Source organism: Mesocricetus auratus, unplaced genomic scaffold (assembly GCF_017639785.1).
Source record: "Mesocricetus auratus isolate SY011 unplaced genomic scaffold, BCM_Maur_2.0 Super-Scaffold_100008, whole genome shotgun sequence".
NCBI classification, from domain to species: Eukaryota; Metazoa; Chordata; class Mammalia; order Rodentia; family Cricetidae; genus Mesocricetus; species Mesocricetus auratus.
This window is the reverse complement of record NW_024429192.1, coordinates 47,603,629-47,630,443: the sequence shown is the minus strand read 5'-3', so window position 1 is coordinate 47,630,443 and position 26,815 is coordinate 47,603,629. Positions and strand designations below refer to the sequence as shown.

The following is a 26,815-nucleotide window of genomic DNA, read 5'->3' as shown; positions in this document are numbered from 1 at the left end:
AATGGTAAGTGACAATTACACAACTTAATGAGTGATATAAATAACTTTTAATTTACTACATCTTTGTCAGAGCATTCATTTCTAGTGCTTTCACAATGGTCTTGTGCATGAATGCACTGTGAACAGTTATCTTTCCTTTCTGGGTTTTCCCAGAATCCTCCAGTTTCTCATGATTATAGACAGCACTGTTGTGAATAATCAGAAGCTTCAGATATACTGCATTTGTTTCCATTTAAGATTATTAGTTCATCAGAATATTAGCACTGAAATTTACTTTGACTGAGGCTTAACTTTAAGTTTGTTTAAAATTTATATTCACTATAAGAAAACATTGGTCACTTTTTCCCCTGAGGCAGGGTTACTGTGTGTATCCCTGGATGTCTAGAACTTGCTTCTGGCTCCCAAGTGCTGGAATTAAAGGCACTTGCTACACCCGGCTGTAGCTCTTCTTCATCTCCTCATTTGAAGGTTTTTTATAACATACTTTAAAAACCTATAGCGTGGTGAGTGGTGTACACCTCTAATCTTAGCACTTTGGAAGCCAAGGCAGGAGGATTGCCATGAGCTTGAGGCCACACACACACACACACACACCCCGACACACACAGAGCAAACAATTATGACTACGTTCTTTTCAAAAGAATATATACACATGACCAATAAATGCACAATAGAGCCATTGAGATCATTAGCTACCAGGGAAATGGAAATCAAACCTAAATGAAAAACAGTGATGACTAGAAGCTGGGGAGTAGAGGGGTGGATAAAAGGAAGTTGATCCGTGTATGCTGAGCACATGTTTTGTGATGTCACACTATACTACGTGTGTGTGTGTGTGTGTGTGTGTGTGTATTATCACATGCTAATAAAAGTTTAAATGTAATGAAATCTGTATTGACATGGTGTTTCATCAGGATTTTTCTTGCCTCCATTCTGTCTGCTTTCACTATACTGGGGGATTGAACCGTTCGTATTTTATTCTGAGAAAGAATCATGATTAAATACCCAGGCTGGCCTTGAACTTGGGATCCTCCTGCCTTATATCCCAAGTAGCTGAGTTACAGCGAATACCATCACATCTGCTTCCATCCTCTTCTTTATGACTCAGTGGTTTATATTTCTAATTTTAGGTCAGTGTTTGCCTCACTCTGTTTTGTCATTTTTAAAAACATTAGATTGCCTTATTAGGCTAGCCTATGACAACCCATGTGGCAGTCACACATGGTTATCTAAATTTAAATTAATTAAAACTAAATAAAAATCGAAAGTCAGTTCCTCAGATACACTGGCTGCATTTCAACATCACAAGGTCCACATGTTAATAGCTCCTATTAGGGCCATGCAGCACTGAGCATTTATAAAATTCCAGAAAGTTCTATGGAATAATGTTGAAATAGCTATATTCTCAGCTCCTCCTTCCTCATGTTAACCTTGCTTTTTGGAGACTGTTGATACTTTTGCCTGAGCACATACATTTTGTAATAAAACCCTGTTGATTGTAAATTCACACATTAACTGGAGAACAGCTATCTGTCTTCCATCCCAGACCTTGACATCTCTCTCCACCTAGTTAAATTTTCTCTTATGTATCCTAATAAGGCAATTAAATTTTCAGAAGAAAGATTCCACGAATCTCTCAAATTTTATTCCTAAGTATTTCAAGTGTAAGGCTGTTATTAATGGCCTTGAATTTTATAGTCCAGATGACTGTACTCAGATTATGCAGGAGCTGCCGGCATTTCAGATTCTGAAACTCTCAGTTCTCTAAAAACTCTTGGGTGGCCTTTCCTCAGATTCACCAATTAGCAATTGCTACCCATGCTGCTTTGCTCTTGCTGTCTGGGCTGTCTCTCCTCCCTCCCTTCCTCCCTTCCTCTCTTCCTGTCTGTCTGTCTGTCTGTCTGTCTGTCTGTCTGTCTGTCTGTCTGTCTGTCTGTCTCTCTCTCTCACACACACACACAGGTTTTCTTCCTCAGGGCCATATGGGAATTATTCCTTTAGGGGGAAGACATACATAAATGATTATCAGTAAATAGATACTGACATTTACAAATATACAATCTGTAAATACTGAGGATTGGCCATAGATTGCTTCCACTTGAACACATGTCTGAAAGTATGATCCCATTGAGAGAAATAACATTCTAATGAGTAGACGAGAATGGACCTGGCTGGCGTGCAGCTCTGTGGAGGAGCACTTGATGTAGTATGCAGGACACCCTGAGTTCCATTCACAGCACCAAACAGAAGAATAGAGGTGAGCTACAGACACTGTAGCTCACAGCTATAATCCTAGCAGTCAGGTGGGGGCAAGAGGCTAGCCTGGGCTCCAGGAGACCCTGTCCAAGAGCTATTCTTTTAAAATAAAATTCATATGTAATCACTCTGTGTCTATACTGAACAACAGAGAAAGGGACAGCTCCTCTGCTGAGGAAACATGGAATTATGGGACATCAAACCTCAGATCCTATTGGACCTGACATCCTACAGAGCTGTGTGAGGAAAGGGAGGCCATTCATCATGTCTTGTGAGTGTGTCCTTATGTGTGTCAGGAATGGAGAGTCAAAAGTAACAGAGCCAAATAAACTTATTAGCTGAGAGCCACACATAAAACCATCTGAAGTTATTTTTGAGATTTCAATGAAGCCTCTCATGTGTTCAAAGTGTGAATAGGTTGCATAAGATAATTTCAACTAGCAGAGAATGTGCATCTGTTGCAGCTCTGTTTTATGCTCATCTGGTGAAATAAGGACAAGATGATGAAAAGGGACAACTTGCAGGATAATGATATGGCTGGAACAGAAAGAGAAATAGCAAAGCCTCTCTCTTCTATCCCTCTCTCTGTCTGTCTCTCTGTCTCTCTCTCTCACACACACACACCACAAATTAACGTATTATATAATAATGTCTCCTCAACAGTTGTTATGCAAAGTTCTACAAGATAATTTTAAATTATGCTGCATTTTTTGCACTCATGGGGAAATCCTTTTTCTCCTCCCCCCTTTTTTCTTTCCTTTCTTTATTCCTTTCTTTCTCTCAATCATCTATCCATCCATCTACCCATCATCCAATCAGTTTGTCCACATAAATATTTGTCTTATTGGGCAAAGTCTATCAATGCATTAGTGTTTAGGGGAAGTCCCCACCATATACAAGAGCTTCCTAGTTATTTACTTAATTAAAATATTTACTTATTATTTGTATATATGAACATATTACAGTGTGTGTGTGTGTGTGTGTGTGTGTGTGTGTGTGTGTGTGTAGGCTAGAGGACAACTATTGGAGTTGGCTCTCGACTCCCACCATAGGAGTTCAAGGTTGTCAGGTTTAATGGCATATGCCTTTACCAACTGATCCATTTCTCCAGATTCCTAGTGTTTTTGTTGCTGTTTTGTTTTTTTGCAGGTGGAAGGACCACCTGATACCTTTTTTTAAATCAAGTCTCTGGGACAAGCAGTTTTATAATCTCCTTGGCTTAAGATTTCCTTGTAAAAATGACGGTCAAAGAACTCTACACTGAATATTACAGATATTAATGATGATAAGAACATTATTATTCCACTTACAAGGACCAGTTAACCAGATTGCCCACAATGAGTAACACCATCCTGTCCTGGAAAAGAGAGAAGGGAGTGTTAGAGTAGACGCCCCTTTGCTAGCAACTCACTGGGGTTAAAGAGTCACTGGTGGAAAAGCCATGACCTTGTGGAAAAGCCATGACCTTGTAGGAAGACACTATCTGGGGTCGACACTCATCTTCAGCCAAGCTAAACAGAAAGACCTGACCACAAAGGGATGTAGTACAGCTCCGTGTAAGAAAGCATGGCCAGCAAAGCAGGGTGCAGATGTCCCCACAGGGGTTAGTGGAGTTTAGCAGCTGGACCCACCTCTCGGCAGGCGGCTGGTGACCTGTACTTATTACTTAGTAGTGAGGATTCTGCTGTTATGTCTCTGTGGCCTGGACCGCACAGTCAGAACTAAACGTCGGAGTTAATTTCCACTCTCTCCCACAATCTTAACCATGCGGTTGAAGAATGGAGGCTGGAGATGCAGAGGTTGGCAGGGGCCAAAGGAAGGAGAGGGAACAGGAAGTGCACACAGGAGTGTTAGGCACACCAGATGCTATGTACACTTTGAAACCTGCCATTACATAGTTGTCAAAAGCCACACAAGGGACAAGGCAGGAGTCAGTGGTGTGTGGCCCACAGACTGGTGTTGGTCCTGATGCTGCTTCACACAAAGACCTGATAGGAATGCTCACAGTAGAGACAGCTGTGTGTGCAGGAGCCCTGGGCGTGTGGAGAATCTTGAACCTTCTGCTCAGGTTTCCTGGAAGCTAAAACTGTTCTACACTTTAGACAGTAACTACCCCACCTGGCTTCCAGCACAGGCACACACAACTCCCCAGATACTTGTAGGCTCTAATGGACTTTATAGTCCTCCCCTAGAGAAAACTGCTGCAAGTCTCTCCATTTTTCCTGCCCAGGCTTTTAAATCTAAGGGGTCTCCGTAGTTCTTAACGTAGAAACCCTTCTGATTATAAGATTATCAACTGGGCTCTTACTGAATTCTTGGGTTCCAGGGCAGAAGACAGCATCAGATCTGAGCACAGAACCATGTAAAGGCCAAAGCTGAGGGCTCAGAGGATGTAAGGGGATTTCCCGTTGGTCACTTCCCTAGGTCAATGGCCAGGAAACTGAGGCATGGCTTCTGCCCCAGTCTCAGGCTTAGTATAGAAATGAATAATACGAGAGCTATATGGGAGGATTTTGAAGGAATATTCAAACCAACATGAAACAACACAGTTTAACAATGTTCCTGCTGTAAAAACATATGGAGGTGGAAATGTGGAAAATGAAAGTCCCCAGTTGTGCTGGGCAGGTTTTTGTCAACCTGACACCAGTTTGGTTCGTCTGGGAAGAGGGAACCTCAACTGAGAAAATGCCTCCATCGATGCCAGTATGTGGGACATTGTCTTGACTAATGATTGATGTGGAAGGACCCAGCCCACTGGGGGTGGTGTCATCCCTAGGCAGATGGTCCCATATTGTATAAGAAAGCAGGCTAAGCAAGCCATGGGGAGCAAGCCAGTAAGCAGCCTTGATCCATGGTCTCTGTTTCAGCTCTTACCTTGACTTCATTCAGTGACTGACTTGATCAGGAGTGTAAGCCAAATTAACCCTTTCCTCCACAAGTTGCTTTTGGTCTAAGTGTTCTATCTAGTGACAGTAAGCAAACCAATGCACTAATGGAAGTAACCAGAAGGAACCATCCCAGAGCCAGTTCGCACCTGCTGTCCTGGTAAAACTATTAATAGCGTAAAATTTCATTTTCACAAGGTCACCTCTTTGGATTACCTACAAAGGCAATCTGCCTTGATTTTTTTCCCCACAGTAATTATCATCATTTAAAAGTCTTGTGTATTCCAGTTGACATGCCAACATGGATGGGGTAAATTCCACATGGCCCTACCCCTAGATGATGAGCTGCAGGGAGTCAGTGACTACCGGGAGAGAGAGAGAATCAGCTTCCTCCAGGGAGGAGGAGGAGCTCCCTTACAGGTTTTCCAATCCCAAGTGATCATACAGGCAACACTAGATAGACTCAGTAGGTCACATATACATGTGTATGTGTGTATATATCTATACATATATATGTAACAGTAATAATTGAAGAGGCCATAAATTTGGGAGGGGCGAAGAGTCAGTAGTATTGTAGATGAAGCGCTCATGTGTGAAGTTCTCAAAAAGGAAACTAAAACTAAAACATATATATAATTTTAAAAGTTTGTGCATGTGCGTTTATATTTCCTTTATCTTCTTTAAAAACTCACAAATATTTTATCTATAAAAGCAGGACCACGGTAGCTTGCCTTTTTAAAAGAATAAGCAACATAATTCTTTCCTCACTGACTGGACCACAGCCACCTCAGGCCATCTGGTTCTTTGGATTTCTGGAGGTTAGAGTCACTGCCCCGAGCCTGGCCCTCCCGCTGCTCCTCACTTTCTGGGAGATGGCCAAGGAACACAGGAGCATGCACCTACCATATACAGAGGTCTGCTGCACTGCTGGATACAGTCTGTGTAGAACACCATAGCAGCCCTTCGGAAGATGCCCAGATCTGCGTTGACACAATCACACGATAAGAGAAAATACATACACTGGGAAATGATCTGAAGGTCATGTCTCAGGTGACTGGGGGAAGAAGGGTGCCATCTGTACTCTAGTAAAAGGCATTAGACTATGCCTTGCACCTGAAAGGCTAGAAATAAGTATATGATCTAAAACAGTGGCTTTCAACCCATGGGTTGCAACCACTTTTGGGGTCAAATGACTCTCTTAAAGGGGTTGCCTAAGACCATCAGAAACCACGGATTACATTAAGATTTGTAACAGAAGCAAAGTTACAGTCATGAAGTAGCAACGAAACCAATTGTATGGTTGGGGGTCACCACACATGAGGAACGGTGTTAAAGGGTCGAAGCTCTGGGGAGGTCAAGAACCACTGCTCTAGAAAATGATATTGTCTTGGAGGGTGTGCCATGCGCATGCATCATATGGCAGAGGGCTGTCAAGGGACATGAGTGGCAGGCAACTGCCACCCTTCTGCTTCCTTCGGCTAAGCTTCCATTGTTTAAAGGTCACTCTGGTGAGGTGGACCCCCAAATCTACCTTAAAACATTTGCTCTCCATAATGGAAGTTGGGCATCTTAACTTGTAAAGTTTCCAATCTATACTTCGCAGTGCAGTTATGAGTTACTAAGTTCTGAACCAAGAGATCCTGAGCCATACTAAGAATGTTTATACAAAGAGTAGCACTATGAAAGCAACAGTCAAAATTATTAAGGAATGTAAGTTAAGACAGGGCGAGAAAGAACAGAAAGGATTTTTAAAATGTAGTCACGCATAAGGCACATTTGGAATGTAGCAGAGTTCCAGCTGCTACATTCAGAGTCAAGGTCAAGGAAGGCTCTCTTCCTGTAAACTCTTCATGTCTTGACATAAAAAGCATGCCTGAGTGTATCCAGAGCCAGCACTACTGAGAGTGGACTCCAGCTCTGTTGGGTTTCTCCTCCCCGGCAAGGCTGGGCTGGGGTGAACTTAACAAGGAGGAAGGAGCCTGGCCATGCGATAACCCAGAAGGGATGCACCCCAGCATGGTTTGCTATGCAGACTGGTTTCTGGGACTTTCTCTGGCTCCTCCTCCCACACACTGCCTGACCTGGAAGGGGAAAGCAGGAGGCAGACCCACCACAGCTGGGTGGGTCTAGAAACAGTTCAGATCCCAGCGAAGGGCAGCATGGTGTTACCTGTGTCAGACACATCTGAATCAGTGGGAAGCAGAGAAGAAATAAGAGAGAGAAACGATCTGTAAGAAGGAAGCCAAACAGGTCAACTACCTCTTACTTATTTATTTGCTTGTTTCTTTATTTAGTAATGACTTTACTTGGTATTTGTAAAAGTGATGTTTGCTCCCCCATGAAGGACATGGACTCTGTCTGTCTCAGACACTCAGAAGGCTCCTCCCCAAAGAGCATGCAGAGGACTCTTTCTCTCCCTTCCTCCTATTCAGCACTTGCTGTGGGAACTCATTTTCTCTTAGGAAAAATCCACGAGGTCTAATTCCTAGGGTCTGAGACAAAGGACACACAGTGATCTTGGCAAGTGGCTTTGAGGTTTCTGTCCACCTATAATACGGTATGCATTGCCACTGCTGCCTTTACTGCAGAGAAGGGAATGTGTTATCAGAAAGCAGAGGTGTTGAGGAAGTGCGTGGAGAGGTTACAGCTGGCCGAACCATTGTCTATGAACGCAACCTCCTGCCTGTGGATGACTTTAAACCCAATCATTGGCACAAGCAAACCGCTGTTAGGTCACAGAGCATCTAGTCCTTCCCCACTACCCTCCAGTCAGGGCACAGGCCACTTCTCCCTACAACCCGTGAGGACAGAGTGGATAAGCAAGCCTGCTGTGGCCTTGCAGTATCCATCCCCCTTGCAATTGCAAGCCCAGCCTCACCTGTGACACCCAGGTCCTACTTACACCCTTGCTTTTATCTAGTGCTTTTCCTGGCATGTAACTTATGACACATAGGCTAGGTTTCATGGAATGCTCTCCTATTCCCTCTCCCCCAAATCTGTAAGAGCAAGAAATCCCCTTTGTTCTCTGGAACTGAAGCTAATTACCCTTCAGGCCCTTGTCTTGAACTCTCTCCTAATGAAATTCTTGGTAACTGAAGGATCTGTCTTTCCCTTCATGGTCCCATCATGCTGCCTGTGGCCATGGTGTTGTAGCTATCCTGTTAAAGCTGGTAGAAGAGCAATCCCCCTTGGGTGCCTTTACACAAATCTGCCATTTCTAACAGCAGGTTTTGACCCTGCTAAATCTAAAACCATCTCAGGATGGGTCCCTGGGTACAGAACTTAAAACTAACCTCGGTCTTCCGAATGCCCTACCCACTTGTCATGCACCTGCACCATTCGTGGGGGACCTCCCCGTGAGGTGGCATTAGATTGAACTTGTCTATCAACCAAAGATCCTTACCAAGGGACTTACTCCCCATGACATTCTAGTGACCACTTCATCCCTGTCTTCCTAGGATTAAGGACAGTAGGGCTGCATTGCTATTAATCTCAGGTTGCCAGGAGACCCCTTAACATAATACTTCTCACCATGTATGTCTTGTGACTCATCGCTTTGTGAATAAATCTTTATCAATCTTTGTATGTAACAACTCTTTCCTATTGTGAGCCCCATAAATTACTGCACGGTCCTCATATAAACTCTTCCTTATGTACGAGGTGTTTATGGTATGAGTCAGTGTTATATTACTGTTTGCACATCACAGTTATTGCTATTACAGGACTGTGACAGGGATTGTTACCACTACCTGATTTTGTGTTCATGAATTTGGGAGGAAGTAGAACAAGGCTCTGAGTTAGTTTCCTTTTGACAATTTGTATGACATCCAGATTTTGGTTTGGAATATGGGAATGCCTTATCAAATGTCCTTTGGAGGTACACTATCTAAAGAAGGGTAGATCTACTATGTCCAAGGGGAAAGCTAAGTCATGAAGATGATGTGTTTGTGTGTGTGTGTGTGTGTGTGTGTGTGTGTGTGTGTGTACTTAAAGTAGGCCCTTACTATTTAGCCAAGCTGGCCTTGAACTCACCATTCTTCTCCTTTGACCTCTCAGGTACTGAGTCAGCAGGTATGTATTACCAGGTCCAGATTGAGTATATGCTGTATTTGAGATACTTGTTTTCACTGAATTGCTTTGGGCAAGGGACCCTCTTTTTACAGGGCCTTCATTGCACTTCAGTCAAGGAATCTATACAGTAAAGGGAACTTCCATTTCTAGATCATTTTATGGGTTACTGGACCTCAAAATTCCCTCCCCAAATACTCCTGGATGGGGCCTGCACTCAGAGCCTGTAGCACCTCCTTTCCATCTATCTTCTTCCCGAGGTCAGATACTCCATTAGTGCACATTTGCAAGGACAAAGAATGACCAAGCCATTACTACCTGCATGGCGTGTAAGTGGGCACTGGGTGTTGGATGGCCTTGGATCTACACAGAACAGAGCCATTGGTAGGAAGAGCAGGTATGTTCTACAGGGTTTTTTTTGAGGGTACGAGGATTCTAAATTTCAACCTGAACCTTCTAGGCTATAATGAAAATCAGTTTACTGTTCTTTTCCCTCCCTCCCTGTCTTTTGTTCTTTCTTTTGCTAGGGATCAAATCCAGGCTCTTATACATTCTAAGGACATGCTTTACCACTGAGTTCTGCTCACCCCTCTCCCTCTCTACCTCCCTTCCTCGCTCCAAATCCTTCCCTCTGTTCTTCTTTTTATTTTTAGTATTCTTTAGTCTACTTTGTAACTTGAACTTTTCACAAATTTTGTTTGTGACTTTTTATTTACCTTCTTTCCCTGGGCTCTGCCAATATTAGGGGCAGGTCTATGTTTACACATAATGACTTATCTTGAAAAATACAAATGAGATTTTATGTGGGGATTCCTATATGTTAAAATAATTTTTAAAAATACTCCAAAACGTCTTGAATCCCCTCCAGTGTGTGATGACTGATATCAGGAGATGATGAGCTAATGTTCACTCAGTCCACACTGTCAGCATTGGTTCAGTAGGAAAGCTGGTCTCAAAAGTTTCAGTCCTCATATCTGGAAATGGCGTATGATTTATTCTTGACAACCATTTAGCATTAGAGAATGCTGCAGGTGGAAAAAGGCTCCTCTATGTAGGACTTGTGGTATAGTGAGCACACTGCTCTCTTAATGACCCTCCTTTGGTATTTCTGAGACAGCATCTCTCTATGTAGTCCTGGCTTAACACCCTTTGAAATTTTGATAGTTTGAAAGTGTTTGCAACGAGCAAGTGGAGGTGTGCCTCAGCTAGGTGGCACGAGAGGCTACATCTCTCAACTGAAAAGAGAAATAGTGGCTACAGTTTATTGAGGTCCTACAAGGAGGAAGATGTTCTTAGAGACAACCAAACTTAGCAGGGATCTCAGAGCCCATGTTCATGGTGATTAGTAACACTGTTTTGGAGGATGAGTGTTGATGTGCTTCTTTCCCCTGGGCAGTTAGTACATGGTTTTACTCACCTATCTTGAAGCGGCCCATGTAGTAGATCTGGGTGCTGAGGGCCAGAGAAGCAAGAATATGGATTGCAGAGAAGATGACCCAGAACCACACATCATTTTTTCCAAACACCTAGGGATAAAGATGAGGGTTAGTGTGATCTGGGGTTTCCCATGCGAACTCTGTCCAACCACTATTCTTAGAGTAGCAAACAAAATCAAACAAAAACTAGCCATTACATGTTGTGAAACCACCTTCTGAATATTTATACTTATACCCACAGATGAGCACTGATCTCAGCAGTAGCCAGAAAAACTTGTGTTTTTTTTTTTGTTTTATTTATTTATTTTTGTTTTGTTTTGTTTTGCAGCAGGCTGCAGCTAATACAGAGACTCACAACTGGTTAAAATACTGAGAACTGTGAGCATTCAGGCTAAAGTAGGACATTCTGTCAACCAGCCACAAGGCTCGTGGAAGAACGTGGAAGTGGGGAGTGGTAAGAATGCAAGAGCTGGAGGACGGGTGTCTTACGTCATGACAGCTGTAGTCATGAACTCACTGAAGCTGTGGCTGCCTGCACAAGACCTGCACAAGAGCAAGCCAATCAACATTCCAGAGAGCAGGGGGAGGGGCTCAAGAGGCCCCACCCCTAACTGAGGAGTTATTGGCAGTTGCTAGCTGGGGGAGGGAGAGTCATTTGGGGGGGTTGATGTGGCTATTGGTTGAGTGTTCATGCTCAGGTGGATGGCCTTACACCTATTATGCATACAGCACTAACTAGGCTCAGTAGGTTATAAAAACATAAAAATAAAGAAGACATGAAGCCTTGGAGTGGAATGTGTTGGGGGTTGGGGATGGCTTGAAAGGGTGGAAGGAAGGAATTAGGGGGGGAGGCAGTAGATGTGTTAAATACAGGTATGAAATTGTTGAATAATAAATAAAAATGTTCTTAAAAGCCACCTAGCCCTGTGTGCATTTTGTTTTCTTACTTCAAAACTCACAGGGATCTTTCTGTACAGTGGACAGAAAAAAATTACTGGCTGTCTAGTCAAATGAAAACAGAAGGAGGAAGAGATGGAATGGTGATAAATGGAGGGACAGTTGCTCTTCAAATAACTGAAGGCAGCCAGCAACTTCTGGCCGTGCACATTTAGAAGTGGTTTCTCCAATCAGCTTAGATGTATCTATTCCACTTTTGACATGACTCAGGCTTCATTTTAATATTAAAAACCACCCTCAGCTAGTTTTACGGGCGATTATTACATGCTTAGACACCACTGTCAGTAACCCAGCCAGAGTGCCATGAGCAGACCCAAATCCATGCACCCAAAGCCCAACAAAGAGACACAAACAACAGAAATCCCCCCAAAGGGAAACTTTGCCAGAGCCAGACTGAAGGCAGACGGAGAGGGACCCACCACTCCGAGGACCGTAAGTGCGATGACTACAGCAAAGGAGGCGTAGGCGGAGTAGGCGCTGGCATTGATGTCTGGGTGGCGGGTCTGATAGAGCTTCAGCATGCAGAGGCCCGCAATCATGTACATGAAGGAAGTGTCTGAGGATCCAAGTCAAAGAAGTTCAGTGGGTGACTGCAACAACACTCCAGGCTTTTCTTCAGCTTCTGACTGCCCCCTGGCTTCAGTTAGTGGAACATTTGCTGGTGTGTGGGGAGGGGTCTCTGACATAAGAGTCCCTCTAGGCACATGCTCTAGGAAGATCCTGTGTCCTCTGTATCTAGCCCTTCCCCATCCGCCAGTGTATTGTGGTTCACAGAAAGAAAACATCTGACGGGATAAGTAAACTGCTACCTCACTTGCAAGGGTATGTGCATTCTAAACCTTGCATCGCACAATGGTGACAAAGAAAAAACAAAACGAAACAAAAAAAACCTTTAATGGTGACAGTTTAGCAGAGTGACAATTAGATGGGTGTCAGGTGGAAGCTGTTCTCAGCACTCTGAAACGTAGCCACACTCGCTGCTGTATCTAACTGCTAAGCATAATAGCCTACTGATGGAAAGAGCTGCTCATTAAATGAGGCCCAGCTGCTGTACAGTTATGGAGACAGGAAGCAAAACACTAATGAGATGCACATGCTACTCAAAACTTCTGTAAAATATTTCAATGCCTGCCCGTGGCCAGTGCTAATGCCAATGTGGGAAATAAAAGCTCGCACACAGCCAGCTCAGGTGGGAATTAACGCTCTGGGGAGAAATTTGTTAAACAGGAAACAGAAGGTGCACAAGCCAAGCAATTAAGAAGTCCTGTGGATCCTGCTATGTGGTGGTGGTGGGTGGCATCGTTCCAATCCCAGCATTCAGGAGGCAAAGTCTGGGTCTCCACAGCAAATTACAGAACTGCCATGGCTACATAGTAAGACCTCGTATCAAAAAACAGGCAAACAAACAAAAAACACCCCATTAATTAACTACTTAAAAATCGTTATATTTGAGTGTGGGTGGCAGTATACAGCCCTTACTTTCCTCATTTCTATCCTCTTCTTGCTGTTGTGTCGCTCTTAGATGGGTCTCACTGTATATAGTCTAGAGATTCTCTTACCTCAGCTTCCCAGAAGTGCTAAGTTTATAGGCAGAGACCACCACTCTCTTTCTTCATTCTTCATATTTTAATACTAACTTGGTATCTACCATCATTTCATTTCAGAACTGCACATCTTTCCAGCCTCAGAAAAGCTAACCCTACTCTTAGAAGGAATGGGTCTGATTGGTCCAAAGTTAATCCAGTTTCCGTTGCTGGTGGATGTAGCAGTCTAGATGTCTAGGGAATAATTCAGGAATGTACTTATGACCTTTTGAGCTACTGAGGTATGAGGGAACATTATCCTGAGGTTTCTTATGAGGATGTTTCCTTGCTCTAATTAAAGGTTCCTACAGGCTACCTTGAACCCACTCTGAACCTGGAGAAAGAGACTTAAAACCAGGATCTTCTATGGACACATTTTTCCATTATGAGAGAAGTTACCCTTGTGAGGAAATCAACACACAGGTTAGGGGACATACAAAGGGCCACACAGGGAAGATAGGGGCAGAGCCCTCAGGTAAGCCAGCCATAAAGCCCTTTCTCTCTCTGCCTTCTAAACAGTGAGCAGTCGGTGTGATGGCCTTATCATTTAGTTAACTCTAAATGGAGTTTTTCCATTACCTTCAAGCCAGAGCAGTCTAACTACTCAACTAGGTAAGTTACATGGAAGGAAGCTTGAAGAGCAGTGACATCCTGGTCCCTGACACTGGGTCTCATTATGGCGTCAGCATTCAGTGTAGTGTTTTCTAGACTAAATGGTGGTCAGAGGGAACAACAACAAAAAAGGTATAACGTACAGAAATCTTGCTCGGTGGCAAGGCACACTCAGACCGTTTCAGCTCACCCCAAATGCCTTTTAGTTCCCGCACTGAATCTGATGTTTTTGGAAGGGCTCCAGGAGAAGACTCCTGTAGCTCAAGTCTATGTCACTGATAAACGTTCTAATTACCGAACTGGAAGTTGGAGTAATTAGGGCAGACATGGTAGCAAGCACTGAGCACGCCTTCCATCATCAGTGCAATGCCCATAGCATAGAAGAGACCGAAGTGTTTGGGAATCCCATACTCCTGAAAAAAGGAGAAAGGTTGTTAATAGAAAGACAGCCCCAAATAGTGGCCTCGGGTGGCTCTACACACAATTTATCATCACATCATCAAGCCAGACGTCCCTCCCCTATGCAGGTCTACTTGAAATCATGGCCCTTCCCACTTCTTGCCTTTGGTCTGTTCCACTTTCTCCTCACCATAGCAAAGATGTCTTTAGCTTCCAGGGCTCTTCGATGGAGAAGGTCCCGGCGCAACACTATCAGCAGAAAGAGGAAGCCCAGGAGCACATGGCCCAAGTTACTGAGAATATTATTGAAGGCGCTATAGAGATGAGTGAGAAATTATGGGTGTGAAAACCATCACAAGGACTCGAAGAATGAATGCAAAAGTGTGCTGGGGAAGTCAGCGTTTGGTGCCTTCCGTTGCTAACCTTTCCTTGGGCCGTCAGGGTTGGAAAATCACCAGAACTCCTCGTTACTCTAACTCCTTGATTTGAAGATGCTCACGACTTAATTTCTTCTCAGGGATGCCTGCTTACCATCCCTAACGCCCACCTGATCATCTCTTGTCCTCATGACCCTGGCAAAGTACGAGTCCTGAGGACGAGCTGGTCCAGAGATAGACAAGCATTTAAGCTCCACCTACGACTCTCATTGGCAGACCCACAGTGTGTCACTATTTAGCTCTCTTAACTGTGGATTTCAGGATAAGCACAGATGCATCACCAACAGTGACTGGTTCTACTGTTACAGAAGTTGGGTTCCCACCTCTCAGGAAGACATTTTCTTTCACCAAGTTCTGGGGGCTTTAGAACAACCAGGTTTGTGGATGAATTCTGACATCACTAAGAACCAAGGGAATGAAATTCAGCAAATCCTTACCTGCCTAAGCCTTGGCATCTTCATCTATATTGGCGGTACTAATAATGTCTACTTCATGAGGTCATTTCACAGACTGCATGAAAGCTGGCCACCAACTAATGCTCATGGGTGTTCGTCACCCATAGCTAGGGACCTGGCTTTTAAAAACTTCACTGCCCACTCCTCATTGGATCACTCTTAGGAATATTGCCTGGGAGAGAAGTGTACCTGGTCTCTACATCTGGCTTTAATTCCTCTTCGCCCTGACTAGGGTAGTTTTCTCCAGTTGTTTTTCATGTTCTTAATACCTTAGGTCAAGTTAGACAGAAAGAATCTCAAACGCTTCACAAGGAACCAGAGGGCTGAGTTTACCTCAGGACGCCCAAGGGGTGAGCACAGAGAAAGTTGTAGTAACAGATGTCCTGGTTGCCAGTGACATTTACCACCTATAAAATCAAGTGAGAGAAGAGGAAATGTGGCTTTTCTCCATCCCCTGAGTCTGCCCAAAGTCACAAAGAACAGAAAGGACTCAGAGGGAATGGAGATGTCCCACCCTCAGAGTGCCCCACCAAGCAGCCAGGGAAGAAGTGCCTAGTTTTCCTTATCTATCCTCTCTCCATCAAGAACCTTCCTAAATCAGAGCAAACTGCAGCTTCTGACAGGGTTCCCATGGATTTAGAGGATGTTTAGGTTATAAACAGTGGTGTTCAAACCTCATAGAGACTTTGTCTTCATTATTAAATGACTATTAATGGACTGGATGTTTTACCTCATTAGCTTGGCTCTACAGAGAAATCATAGAGGATTTAAACAATACTGATGCATGGTTCTATATCCTGAAGCCCTACTCTGTTTAGTTGGGATTCCACCTTGGACCCTGAGATTCTTAAAAGTACCCCCACGTGATTTTAATACATAGCAAAAATTGAAGGACAGTGCAAAAATGTCATTAACTGCATATCATTCTAAATGGGCCTCCTCAAGTCTCATAATTTCTAGAAAATGTATACTTAGAAATATGGACTCAGGGTTTCTACAAAGGAGCAGTGGATATCCTCAAGCTGTTTTAGTGTGAATTTTTTCATTTGATTTCTAATTTTTTGTTGCTGGTTTAATATTTTATTAGTTCCATGAACTGCTTTTAAACTATTTGAAAAAGATTTATCTATGTTGTGTGTGTGAGTGTTTTGCTTGTATGTATGTCTGTGTACCACCCGTGTGTGCCTGACATCCATTGAGGCAGAAGAGGGTGCTGGATTCCCCTGGAACTGGAATTACAGACGGTTCTGAGAGGCCATGTAGGCACTGGGAACCCAGATTCTCTGCAAGAGCAACAAGTGTGCTTAACTGCAGAGCCATCTCTCCAGCCCCTTATGACGCTTTTTAAAATTCTATTTACTATCCCCAATGAGCATGTACAGGCTAATTAGACTTCTGACTTCTTTTGTTAAGTCTGGAGAGGTTGCTTTGTTTTACATTTTGAGGCAGTCTCACATTACCCAAGCTGGCCTTGAACTCACTACCTGAGATGACCTTGAACTTCTGATCCTCTGGCTTCCTTGAGTCTCTTGCTGGGGTCACAGGCATGTTACATCTGTTTATGAGGTGCTGGGATTGAACACAGAGTTTCATGCATTCTAGGCAAACACTCTCCCCACTGAGCTACAGTCCTAGTCTGTCAGTGTAGAACTTTGTTTACTCATTGTTTCCTGATGATCAATGATCAACTCAGAATGATTAATGACAGGTCCCACTGATAGACATTATCGTTGAATGATTGATTTTAGGTTGGTAAACTAAACAATATAAGGAGCCAGATTATTTTGTGATGAAACAATTGGGAAATAAATGGGAAAGATCTCAGAGATGAAGCTAATGAAGAAGGCTAATTGGAACCAAATGGGAAATCATTTTTTAAAAAATCTCTTGGAGGCTGGTGGCATATGCCTTTAATTCTAGCACTTGAGAGGCAGAGGCAGTTGGATCTCTGTGGGTTCAAGGCCAGCCTGGTCTATATATATGCAGTTCCAGGACAGCCAGAGCTACAAAATAGAGAGACTCTGTCTCAAAAAAAAATTAACCAAAAATATGGTTTTTGGGACTGAAGAGTGGCTACGATGGCTTAATGGTTACAAGCACACACTTCTGTTCCAAAGGCTTGAGTTTGGTGCATGGTACATAGCAGGTAACTCACAACTGCCTATGACATCAATTCCAGGGGATTCAACACCTATAGTGTCTTCAGGCACCGCCCCCCCCCTCTCTCTCACACACACACACACACACACACACACACACACACGAAATGGGGGAAATAAAAAAATCTTTAAAAGATTAGTTTTGAACTTTCCCCAAGCTAAACTGTTCCCTGCAAGCCAGAGGGATGGCATCCCCTTTGGATGGAAGCTGGGCATCTGGGTGGGGCAACACTTACTGTCTGGTAGGTGATAACGAGCTGCATCACAGGCAGTGCATAAAACACAGCGATGGTGATGATGTTCCTGTGACAGAACAACCATAAATGGTGACCTCAAGATGACAGCAGACTGCTCAGCTTTTAAAAAAGAATGCTCCCACCTTACAAATCCATACTTAGCTTGCAAAAGCAACTAGGAGCTGAGGGTACAGCTCCTGATTCCGAAGTCTGCCTCTCCTTCCCTGTGCATTTGAACATTTGGTAGACAGGATTTGGACCAAAGCAGACAGAGGGAAGTAAATAAAGTTTGCCTTGGTTACTCCTATTGATTTGATTATAGCAAAGAATCCTTGCACTGTTAACTGAAATCATTAATCACTCGTTTATTTAACTTACTGGAGACAGTCTTGCTATGCAGCCCTGACTGGCCTAGAACTTGCAATGTGACAGGCTGTGGTTACAGACATTGCCATCGTGCCTGACCTGAAATTATGTATTTAAAACTAACTATTGGCACCCAATGAGTTGAAGTTCTCCTCCTCCTCTTCCTCCGTCTTCTTTGTACAATCGTTTGTAAAACAATAAAATCTACTTATATAGCCATACTAGCCCTTTAGTACACTATTAGACTGAATGTGCTTGGAGTGCAGGTAACAAGAGAGGAATAACTTGTGGAGACGCTTAAATAACACTTTATTCCAAAATGATAGCTCAGCTATGAAATTCCGTTTGTCTCCCTGGATTCATTCTAATGTCTACATCCAGAAGCAGGAGGATTCTTCAGAAAATAAAAATGCAGGGGCAGTGTGTTGACACAAGAGGACCACAGTTAGTCTAGAGCTTTTGGAGCAAAGGGAGGCTAGCCCGCCGAGCCTCTTGACTGAGTGGAAAGACACTAGTATGGCCACATTACAGGTCTTTTTTGATACAAGTTGGAGGCATCATCCATAGCATGCCTTATTAAACACCAACTCTTTGTGATACAAGTGGTAGTAGCTTTTACAAAGAAAAATGTAAATGTAAAGAATTCAGGGTTGGAGAATGTAGCTCAGTGGTAGAGGACTTGCTATTATTATGTGTGGGCCTGGGTTTGATCTCTAGCATTGCAGTACACACATACATAAAAATAAATAGATTTAAGCAATTCAATGTTTTGTTTGTTTGAAACAGGATTTCTCTGTGTAATTTTCAAGCTTGTCCTAGAACTCACTCTGTAGACCAGGCTGGCCTTGAACTCACAGAAATTCGCCTGCCTCTGCCTCCTGAGTGCTGGTATTAAAGGTGTGCAGCATTGCCATCTGGCTTAATGTTTTTAAGGAAACCATGATCCCTGGTTATCTACTTACCAAAAATAAATCTTATACTTTTTGCTGACAATTCTCCGGTCCTTCCTGGACAGATCCGACAGGTACAGGAACATCTAGGATACCAATAGAAAGAGTAGGCAGACTCGAGCTTGGTTTCATGTACTGGGCACAAGGGAGAACTTTAAAAAGACTAGTTTAGTTCCCTCTGGGGATTAAAACTACTCATCAAGACATTTCCTCTAACTTCGCTTTTCTCTGGATACTACCAATAAAACACTACCATTCTCCTTGGCACATTGAGGATCTGGCTGATGCAGGAATCCTACCAGGAGTACTGAATGTGTCCCACATCTCAAGCATTGCCTGCCCAGCTTTCAGATCTGCTCGCTGTGTCATTCCTGAACTGCACACAGTTGAAACTGTGTGGTTTATACTCATATCTTTTGCCAGGTAAAATACAACATATAAACAAATGCCAGAAAGAAATGGGCTTTGTTCTCAAACGATGTAGGCATAGAAATGGGACAGTTTCCAGAGCAGCCCTGTGGTGAATCTTGATTTCCATCTGATTGGATCCCTTGATCCTTCCCTCTTCCCAAACACTTCAGGTGCTGAGACTGTGGGATGTCCTGCCTGCTCCGTTCCGTCTGATGGGGAGGCTGTTGTTTTGGGCTCTAGCTGTGTTTCATCTAAATCCTTCAGAAGATTTGACCTCCCTTCGAAGGAAAAACAATTAAGGAAACCGAGGCCCTTTATTTTACTACCAAACTTTCTTCCATTTCAAAGACTACAGTCATGGAGCATTAGTACCTTGGTCCGGATCACATTTTTGTCACTTTCAATATCTGGCATGGTGTCGAAGTCACTCTCCTCCACAGAGCTGTCAGTGTCTGAGTGGCATGGCTGCCCACCATCGGAGGAAGACATCTGTCTTCCAGGACTGGAACTTGACTCGTCTGAAACAGAAAACTCATCTTGCCTTTAAAAGCCAAGAACAGTCTTTGGAATCTATTCCTCTGCAAAAAGTGTAGTGCTTACTCAGTCTAGAAAATACCATGTTAGTCCAAATTAACTCTTTGCCAACAAGACACGCTCCTCTGCTGCCATCTCAAGCTGACTCCGTCTTTTCTTTTCTCCCATTTTATATTTGATTTGTCTGTTTCTAGACTATAAAGAATAGACTGGCATCTGCTCTGTAGATATCCGGATGCAAAAATAACCTTGTGCTTGTATTTCATGTTTCACATTTTAAGATATGAACACAGATGTATAAGCATGCATGTGCAGGGTTATTTATAGCTTCTATTATGCATGTGGGTAAACACACATATCTAACTGCTGTACATTTTTCACAGACTATCCAGAGAGATCCCCCACATGCCATCTCTATCATTACATAATGAAAACAGCATTCTCGGGAAGGATTCTTCTGTTCTCGTGAGTGAATGTTCTGGAGCAGATGGGATCTGTGCAGCCCGAGCGTATGGGCTGAGCCTACCTTCCGCTTTATTTCTTCTGTTCAGATGGTTTTTTAAAAATCCTGTTCTAACAGAACTAAAAATAAGTAGCCTGCACTGAACCCACACGCTCAAAGTTACAGAGTAAAAGAGCAGGACTACAGGCCATCTGTGGAGACTGTTTAAGGCACACCATTCACAGGCCTGCGAGCATCATGGCAGGGACAGGCACCCAGGAACTCCTGCCCTATAAGACAGGTATGGGGGATCTGGTTTCTTTCAGGATGCTTAATGACTTACTAGGTTTGCCCAATGAATAACTGGGTGGCACTGAGCATGCTCACTGTGAACTTAGTCAGGGTGAAGGCCTGACTGTTAAGCTACAGTCATGTTCACTTGTAGCGCTGCCTTAGTTTACCCCCTACTTTACTGACACCTGAGAAGGAAGCGACTGGTCAACTGACAGTGGCCGGATGTGACATGTCTTTCAAGCCCTAGAGTCAGCTCCCCAGGGAGCTGACAAGGTGGCAGGGATGGTAGAGGAGCTTGTGTGCAGGACTAATGGCCTGAGTTTGATCTCCAGATCTCAGGATAGCAGAAGAGAACTGAATTAGGAGTGTCCTCTGATCTCCACTCACATGCACCTGTTCTCTCTCTCTCTCTCTCTCCTCTCTCTCTCTCTCTCTCTCTCTCTCTCTCACACACACACACACACACACACACACACTCACACACGATAAATAGATCAATAGTTTAAGGGGCTGGTGAAGTGCTTACTGCCACACCCACAGACACAACTACGGCAAGTTGTCCTTTGATCACCAATATGCATAGAGGCACATGGGCCACCCCCAAAACGAATAAATAAAAATGTAATAAAAACTGTAAGTCCCAAGGGAGCTTTGGAAGTTTATGGCAGCCACTGCAATGAGTTCTGCTCAAGTGTAGCTAGCAGATCCAAGAAACAGAGCAATAGAACCAGAGAGAGTGCTGGAAGGAACTTTCCAGAACATTCAGCCAGATCATCTTTTATGTCTACGAACAGCTTCACTGGGCGGCTGGCTTACCCATGCTCACAATGATTTGCGCTAACCTCTGCAGAATAAAGACACAGTTCTACCAAAGGACTCCTAGTAGGAAGTACCTATTGCCCCATAGTTGCTTCCTTCAGGTGTACTGGCAGCGATGGGATGTGACACGGCCATATTTCCAGAGCCTGCAGTGACAAACAAAACCAAAAAGAGAGAAGTGCTTTACTCTCAGCTGCTGAAATAAAACCGCACCACTTGAAGTAGCCGAGTCACTTAAGCAGCCATCTTTAAATCTGAATTTCTTTCCACTTTATACAGGAATCATCACTGTGGGTTCTCAGGGCCACATCTAGCCTGCCATCTCTTTCTGTATGGTTGGGGTTCTCCGTGTAACAGCCCTAGCTGTCCTGGAACTTGCTCTGTAGACCAGGCTGGTCTCCAACTCACAGAGATCTGCCTGCCTCTGCCTCCCAAGTACTGGGTTCAAAGGCATGTGCCACCACTGCCCAGCCAAAGACGTGTTTGTAAATCTCTTAGTTTGTAGAGAAAATTCAAAAGAAGTATAATATTTCACGGCATGTAAAATTTACACTTAATTAAAATGGCAATGTTTAATAACAAAGTTCAGTAAAAACATAGCCACCCTCATTTAGGTACAGATACGCTTTGGGCCACAATGATGTACTCGGGTAGTTGCAACTTAGACCACACGTCTCCAAATGTCTTACATATTTGCCATTTGATTTGACACTACAACACAAGAACAGTTAGCTTGGCAGTACAGCAAAGTTCTAGGAGTAAAGGGCCTGGGTCTAGAATCACCATCGCAAGTGTCACCACTGAAGAGACACAGAAGTAGTGGTCTGCTATTAAGAAGCATCCTAACTATGCATAAGAAGGACATTACTACACTCACTAGAGTCTTAAGTGAAGAACAAAGAGATTGACAGCATGGGAGAAAGCTCCAGTTATTTTGAGGGCTATTAAGGAGGTAGATTAGGTACATCTGTTGCTAATAGGTTGTTGACAGATTAGAGCAGACACTAACATTCTCAAGTGAAGCCCAGGGCTCCTTGTAACAAGGAGGGTGGCCCCCTTTCTCTGAGAGCTAGGAATGTCTCTGGAGTCACCCCACCACATGCAACAGGAAAATACCTTCAACTTCCTGTGTGACTACCGGAAAAGGTGTTATTCCTTCCAGTTAATTCATTCCTGAGCGTTAGGAAAAAATGGACTGAGAGCAGAGGCTACAAATTAGCAGGCATCCAGGCAGTTTCTCTGACCTAATGCCACAGTATCTGCCGGAGTCAAACTCACCAAGGGACTCTGAGACAATATTTCTTCGATGCTCTCTGAAATTTGCTAAGGATTTAGCTATTGAAGGGCTGGTGGGAATTTTGAGCAATTCCTCTTTTTGAGAGATGACCTTGCCAGTCACATGACTGACAAAAGGGCCTAGAATGACTCATTCTCTCTTTCTTTATCTTCCTTCCTCATTCCCTCCTCTCCTCTTCTGTTTCAATTGGATTTTGGGAACTGAATCCAGGGTCTTTCATATTTCATGCAATTTCTCTACCACTCAACTACATCCCCAGGCAACTCACAAGTGTCTTACGATGTGGTAGGGAACCACTTCAGTGAACATACCTAATACACGGAAACATCTGTGCTCTCAGTGTATTTCAGTGATTTTACTGAAAAAATACAAAAGCTCTGAACACTTCCTAGTCACTGTCAATTTTCTTTTCTAAAACGATTTATTTATTTATCGTGTATAGAGTGTCTGCCTGCATGTATGCCTGTCTACCAGAAGAGGGCACCAGTTCTTATTATTACAGATGGTTGTGAACGACCATGTGGGTGCTGGGAACTGAACTCAGGACCTCTGGAAGAGCAGTCAGTGCTCTTAACCTCTGAAGCATCTCTCCATCCCCACAATCAACTTTCTCCACCCCACTTTCTGACTTTGTTCCATTGAGGGACTCTCAAAAAGTCAGTTTCTGAGGCCTCTCCAGGCTTCATTACGTGTTTTTTTAATTTTTAAATAATTGTGTCCCTATCGATCTCCTCCACCAGGGAAAATGGCTAAGAGCAAAATTCAAAATTTCCAGGCAGATGACAAACCTGAGGCCTAAGAGACTCATTTTTCTTTCTCCCGTTGGTGAATGAGCTAAGGGCATTGCCTCAGCTAGTGGGTGAGATGTGGAGCTAATGCTATTCTTGGCAAGCAAGGGTGTTCCCAGGGCCTGCAGGATATAGACTCTGGCCTTGAGAATGCATTTGTTTCCAGGCTTGATATATTTATTATTTGGAGAACTCAGGTCTCTGCACTTCCTTGGGCTAACCCTTAAGTATACAGCATGACATCAACATCATGAATGCTTTTACATACAATTTCAAAGATGAGAAATGATTATCTTTAAACACGTTGTTATGTGGGGTTGTGGGGGCATATAGGTGCATGTTGGGGATCAAATCTAGGGCCTTGCATGTGATAGGCAAACACTCTGTCACAGAACTATGCCCCCAGCCTAACTTTCAACTTTTGAATGCTACGAATTAGATTTGGAGCACAGAGAATGCTGTGTAAATGCTTGGCTGTCCCCTTTTCACTTTTCGTCAGTGCTGGCTTCATTGTGACATAGAGTTTGCAGCTGCTCCAGCTCCTGTTGATTGCAAGCATTGCTATTACCAAAGCCACCACTCCTGACACTTTCAGTGCTGTGACTGATGCTACCATGCCTCCAGACTGAAGAGAACGTATTGTGTCAGACACTCATGACTTTTCAACAGCCCTAAGAGGCAGGGGCTGTTATTACCACCATTTTAAAGATGGTAAAACAGCAGTGCTGAGAGATCAAGCCCCTTCCCCAGCGAGTTAGATGATAGAGAGCAATGAATGTGTTGTGCTGTTATCTTCTAAAACTTACCCTCTTTTTGCAGAATTTATTTTACTGTATATATTTAAGAGGCATAACATATTTATATAACTATATATGTGTGTGTCACACGCACACAGCAAAATAATAACCACATGTAAGCAAAGTGTCCAGCTTCCCAGTGAGTGGACAGTACAACATGACAAGTCTCATGAGATTTCCTCTGCTCTGAGAGCCTGCTTCTAGCATTTGATCTGAGCCCAGCCCCCAGAGTGTTTCCTGTTGCTTTGAGCTCCATTGAGTTCCTGCTCCTCACTTTGTCTTGCTCATGTGAGAGAAAGACATTCCTATAGCCTCATTTCCCCCAAGGCTACTCCTGTGACTGTCTCATGGTAGCACACTCCTCCCTGGCTCTCCCTCCTAGCTGATCTCACCAGGCTGAGCTCTATAAACCTGAAGGTTATTAGCCGGTTCTTCCCTGGCTGGCTGGAGCTTGCCCCCTCTTAGGCTCGTGTTTGGGTCAGTTAGGTCTTGGCTCATCCGTGGTCATGGGACACTGGAGGTGTTGGCAGCTCTGCCTGTAGCTTCTCTGTGCACAAAGGCTGCTTATCTCCTCCCTATTTCAAAGCCCTTTGTGGTGAGCATACCTGTGTTCTATTTCCTGAATGGAAGAAAACACCTATTTCTGTACCTAGCAGCTGATACATGTAAATTGGTGGTTTTTCAGTTTTACCCCAAGAAGATATCTGGCCATGTCTGGCCAAGACACTTGTAGTTGTCACAAGGAGCAAGGGTACTTTAATCAAGCATTGCATGGAACATAACAACAACAAAGAATTATGAATTTTATAATTTCTATAAGGTTGATGTTAAGAAAGAGAGAGGATTTAGTAATAATTCTAAAAGTATATTTACTTGACTCCCCTACCCCTGCCCCACTCTTTTGAGACAGGGTCTCATGCATCCCAGGCTGGTCTTGAACTCACTATGTACTCCAGAGGATGATCTGGAAGCTTCTGATCCCCCTGTTTCTATCTCCTAAGTGTTAGGATTACAGGCATGCACCATAACCAGTTTATGTGGTGCTGGGGAGTTAACCTAGGGCTTGGAGCAAGCTAGGGTGGCACTCTGCCAACCGAGCTACACCCCCAGCCGTGAAGCTATCTCTGTGTAGTGACTTACATGAACAATAAGGATATAATACCACCTACACCAGGAGAACATGAGAAGAAATTGGTGGGTCTTCTGACATTGCCACATGAGGATGTGAGCCTTGATCCCTCTCCCCCAATATCCCTCAGAGTAAGCAAAGCGTGCAGGGGCTGTCGGGGAAATGGACCAGAGCACTACACTCCGTCTACCCTGAAAGCTACCCTCCCTCAATTTACAGGCGGAAGTTCCTCTGGTGCAGAAGTGGGTCTGAAGTACATTCTACAGGGACTGACTGCCATCGCTATGTGGAAACACAAGAACATGACCTTCATTCTTTTTGGTCACTAGTTTTTGTCTGTCATCTGAACGGTGCTTCTGGCTCTTAGCTCTTTCCAGTGTGCCTGATTTTCAGCAATGATCTCATTCAGGCCTGAGCCCCAATGATGTGTGTTTTGACATTTGAGGAATCCTTCAGAACATGGAATTCCTTTAGTGATTATAGTAATCCAAAATTACATCATTTATACCTTGAAGCAAATGACAAACCTTCCATTCAGAGAGCCCTTAATGAATTCCAACCTACTAGATTTAGGCCCAAGTACTAAAGGACCTGATTTATATTATGTATTTTACATTTATATTATGTGTATTTTGCTATTATTAGCAAAACCTGGGGAGCGAGGTAGAAAAGACAAGCTCCAGGCAAACTGATTGGAACATTTTATAAACAACAGTGAAAGCAGAGCTTGGCGGTTTAAAGCTCCAAGAGCAGGTGTTTTCTTCAGTCTTTTATATTGACAATTGAATGCTTATTAAGACAAGTGCCTGGGGTAGGGGCTGGAAAAACTAACTAGCTGTTTCTTAAGGAAGACAAATGTAAACACCAAAACGCCTTCCAGCAAAGGGAGAAAATCCTGCTGGGTGCAGGTAGCAGCCAGTTGGTGTCTTGTAGGCTTCTGTGGACTCTTGTGGAAAGCACAGAACTAAATATCGGCTACACCTGACTTCTAATGGAGTCCATTCTATCTGCTGTTTTCAGTTCTCACTCCTTCCCAAACAGCTTAGGAGTTTATGATAATCTGGGCTTTGTCACACGGAGCTTTTAAGTTTTAATAAAAATATCAGAGGAAATCCTTTGTGGGAATTCTCAGAGTGGAGGAAGGGGTCAGATATTTAATTATGCTGCGTTCCTCAATGACTATATTTTCTATTGTGCTTGTTAGTCTCAAATATTTTGATTTTCTAGATGCTTGAACAAACAAATGCACAAAGCCTTTTTAATCTCAAAGGGGAGAGTACGCTGTGTGAGAGTTGACATAACACATTCTCACTGCTCTTCCAAAGTCAGCTTAGGGATACAAACAGGTGTGAGCAGTTACATCCCAGGGCGGAGACAACCGTGAAAAAGATGAATGGTTGGCAAGTAAGTACCCTATGAATAATTGAAGGACTTTCCGGGTACAGGCTCTTTGTGTGGGCTCCGTGTCTCAACAGTTACCAACTATAAAACAGTTTCTCACTAGC

At 43.6% G+C, this 26,815-nt stretch overlaps 1 protein-coding gene across 4 annotated transcripts in view; it reads right to left on the bottom strand.

Annotated features, from left to right (window-relative positions):
• Positions 1–26,815, bottom strand: part of Sidt1 (SID1 transmembrane family member 1) — an 83,269-nt gene that overhangs the window by 4,437 nt on the left and 52,017 nt on the right. The window contains exons 11-22 of one of the 4 annotated variants that reach the window (XM_040750790.1): positions 21,374–21,445; positions 19,583–19,728; positions 18,812–18,885; positions 17,484–17,550; positions 15,422–15,495; positions 14,360–14,510; positions 14,093–14,210; positions 12,022–12,158; positions 10,627–10,735; positions 7,311–7,325; positions 6,045–6,121; positions 3,567–3,613 (exon numbers count right to left, since the gene is read on the bottom strand). In XM_040750790.1, the coding sequence (XP_040606724.1) occupies positions 3,567–3,613; positions 6,045–6,121; positions 7,311–7,325; positions 10,627–10,735; positions 12,022–12,158; positions 14,093–14,210; positions 14,360–14,510; positions 15,422–15,495; positions 17,484–17,550; positions 18,812–18,885; positions 19,583–19,728; positions 21,374–21,445 (1,087 nt within the window). The remainder of the gene's footprint in view (positions 1–3,566; positions 3,614–6,044; positions 6,122–7,310; positions 7,326–10,626; positions 10,736–12,021; positions 12,159–14,092; positions 14,211–14,359; positions 14,511–15,421; positions 15,496–17,483; positions 17,551–18,811; positions 18,886–19,582; positions 19,729–21,373; positions 21,446–26,815) is intronic. The other 3 variants (XM_005074750.4, XM_040750791.1, XM_005074751.4) reach the window with 3 other exon arrangements.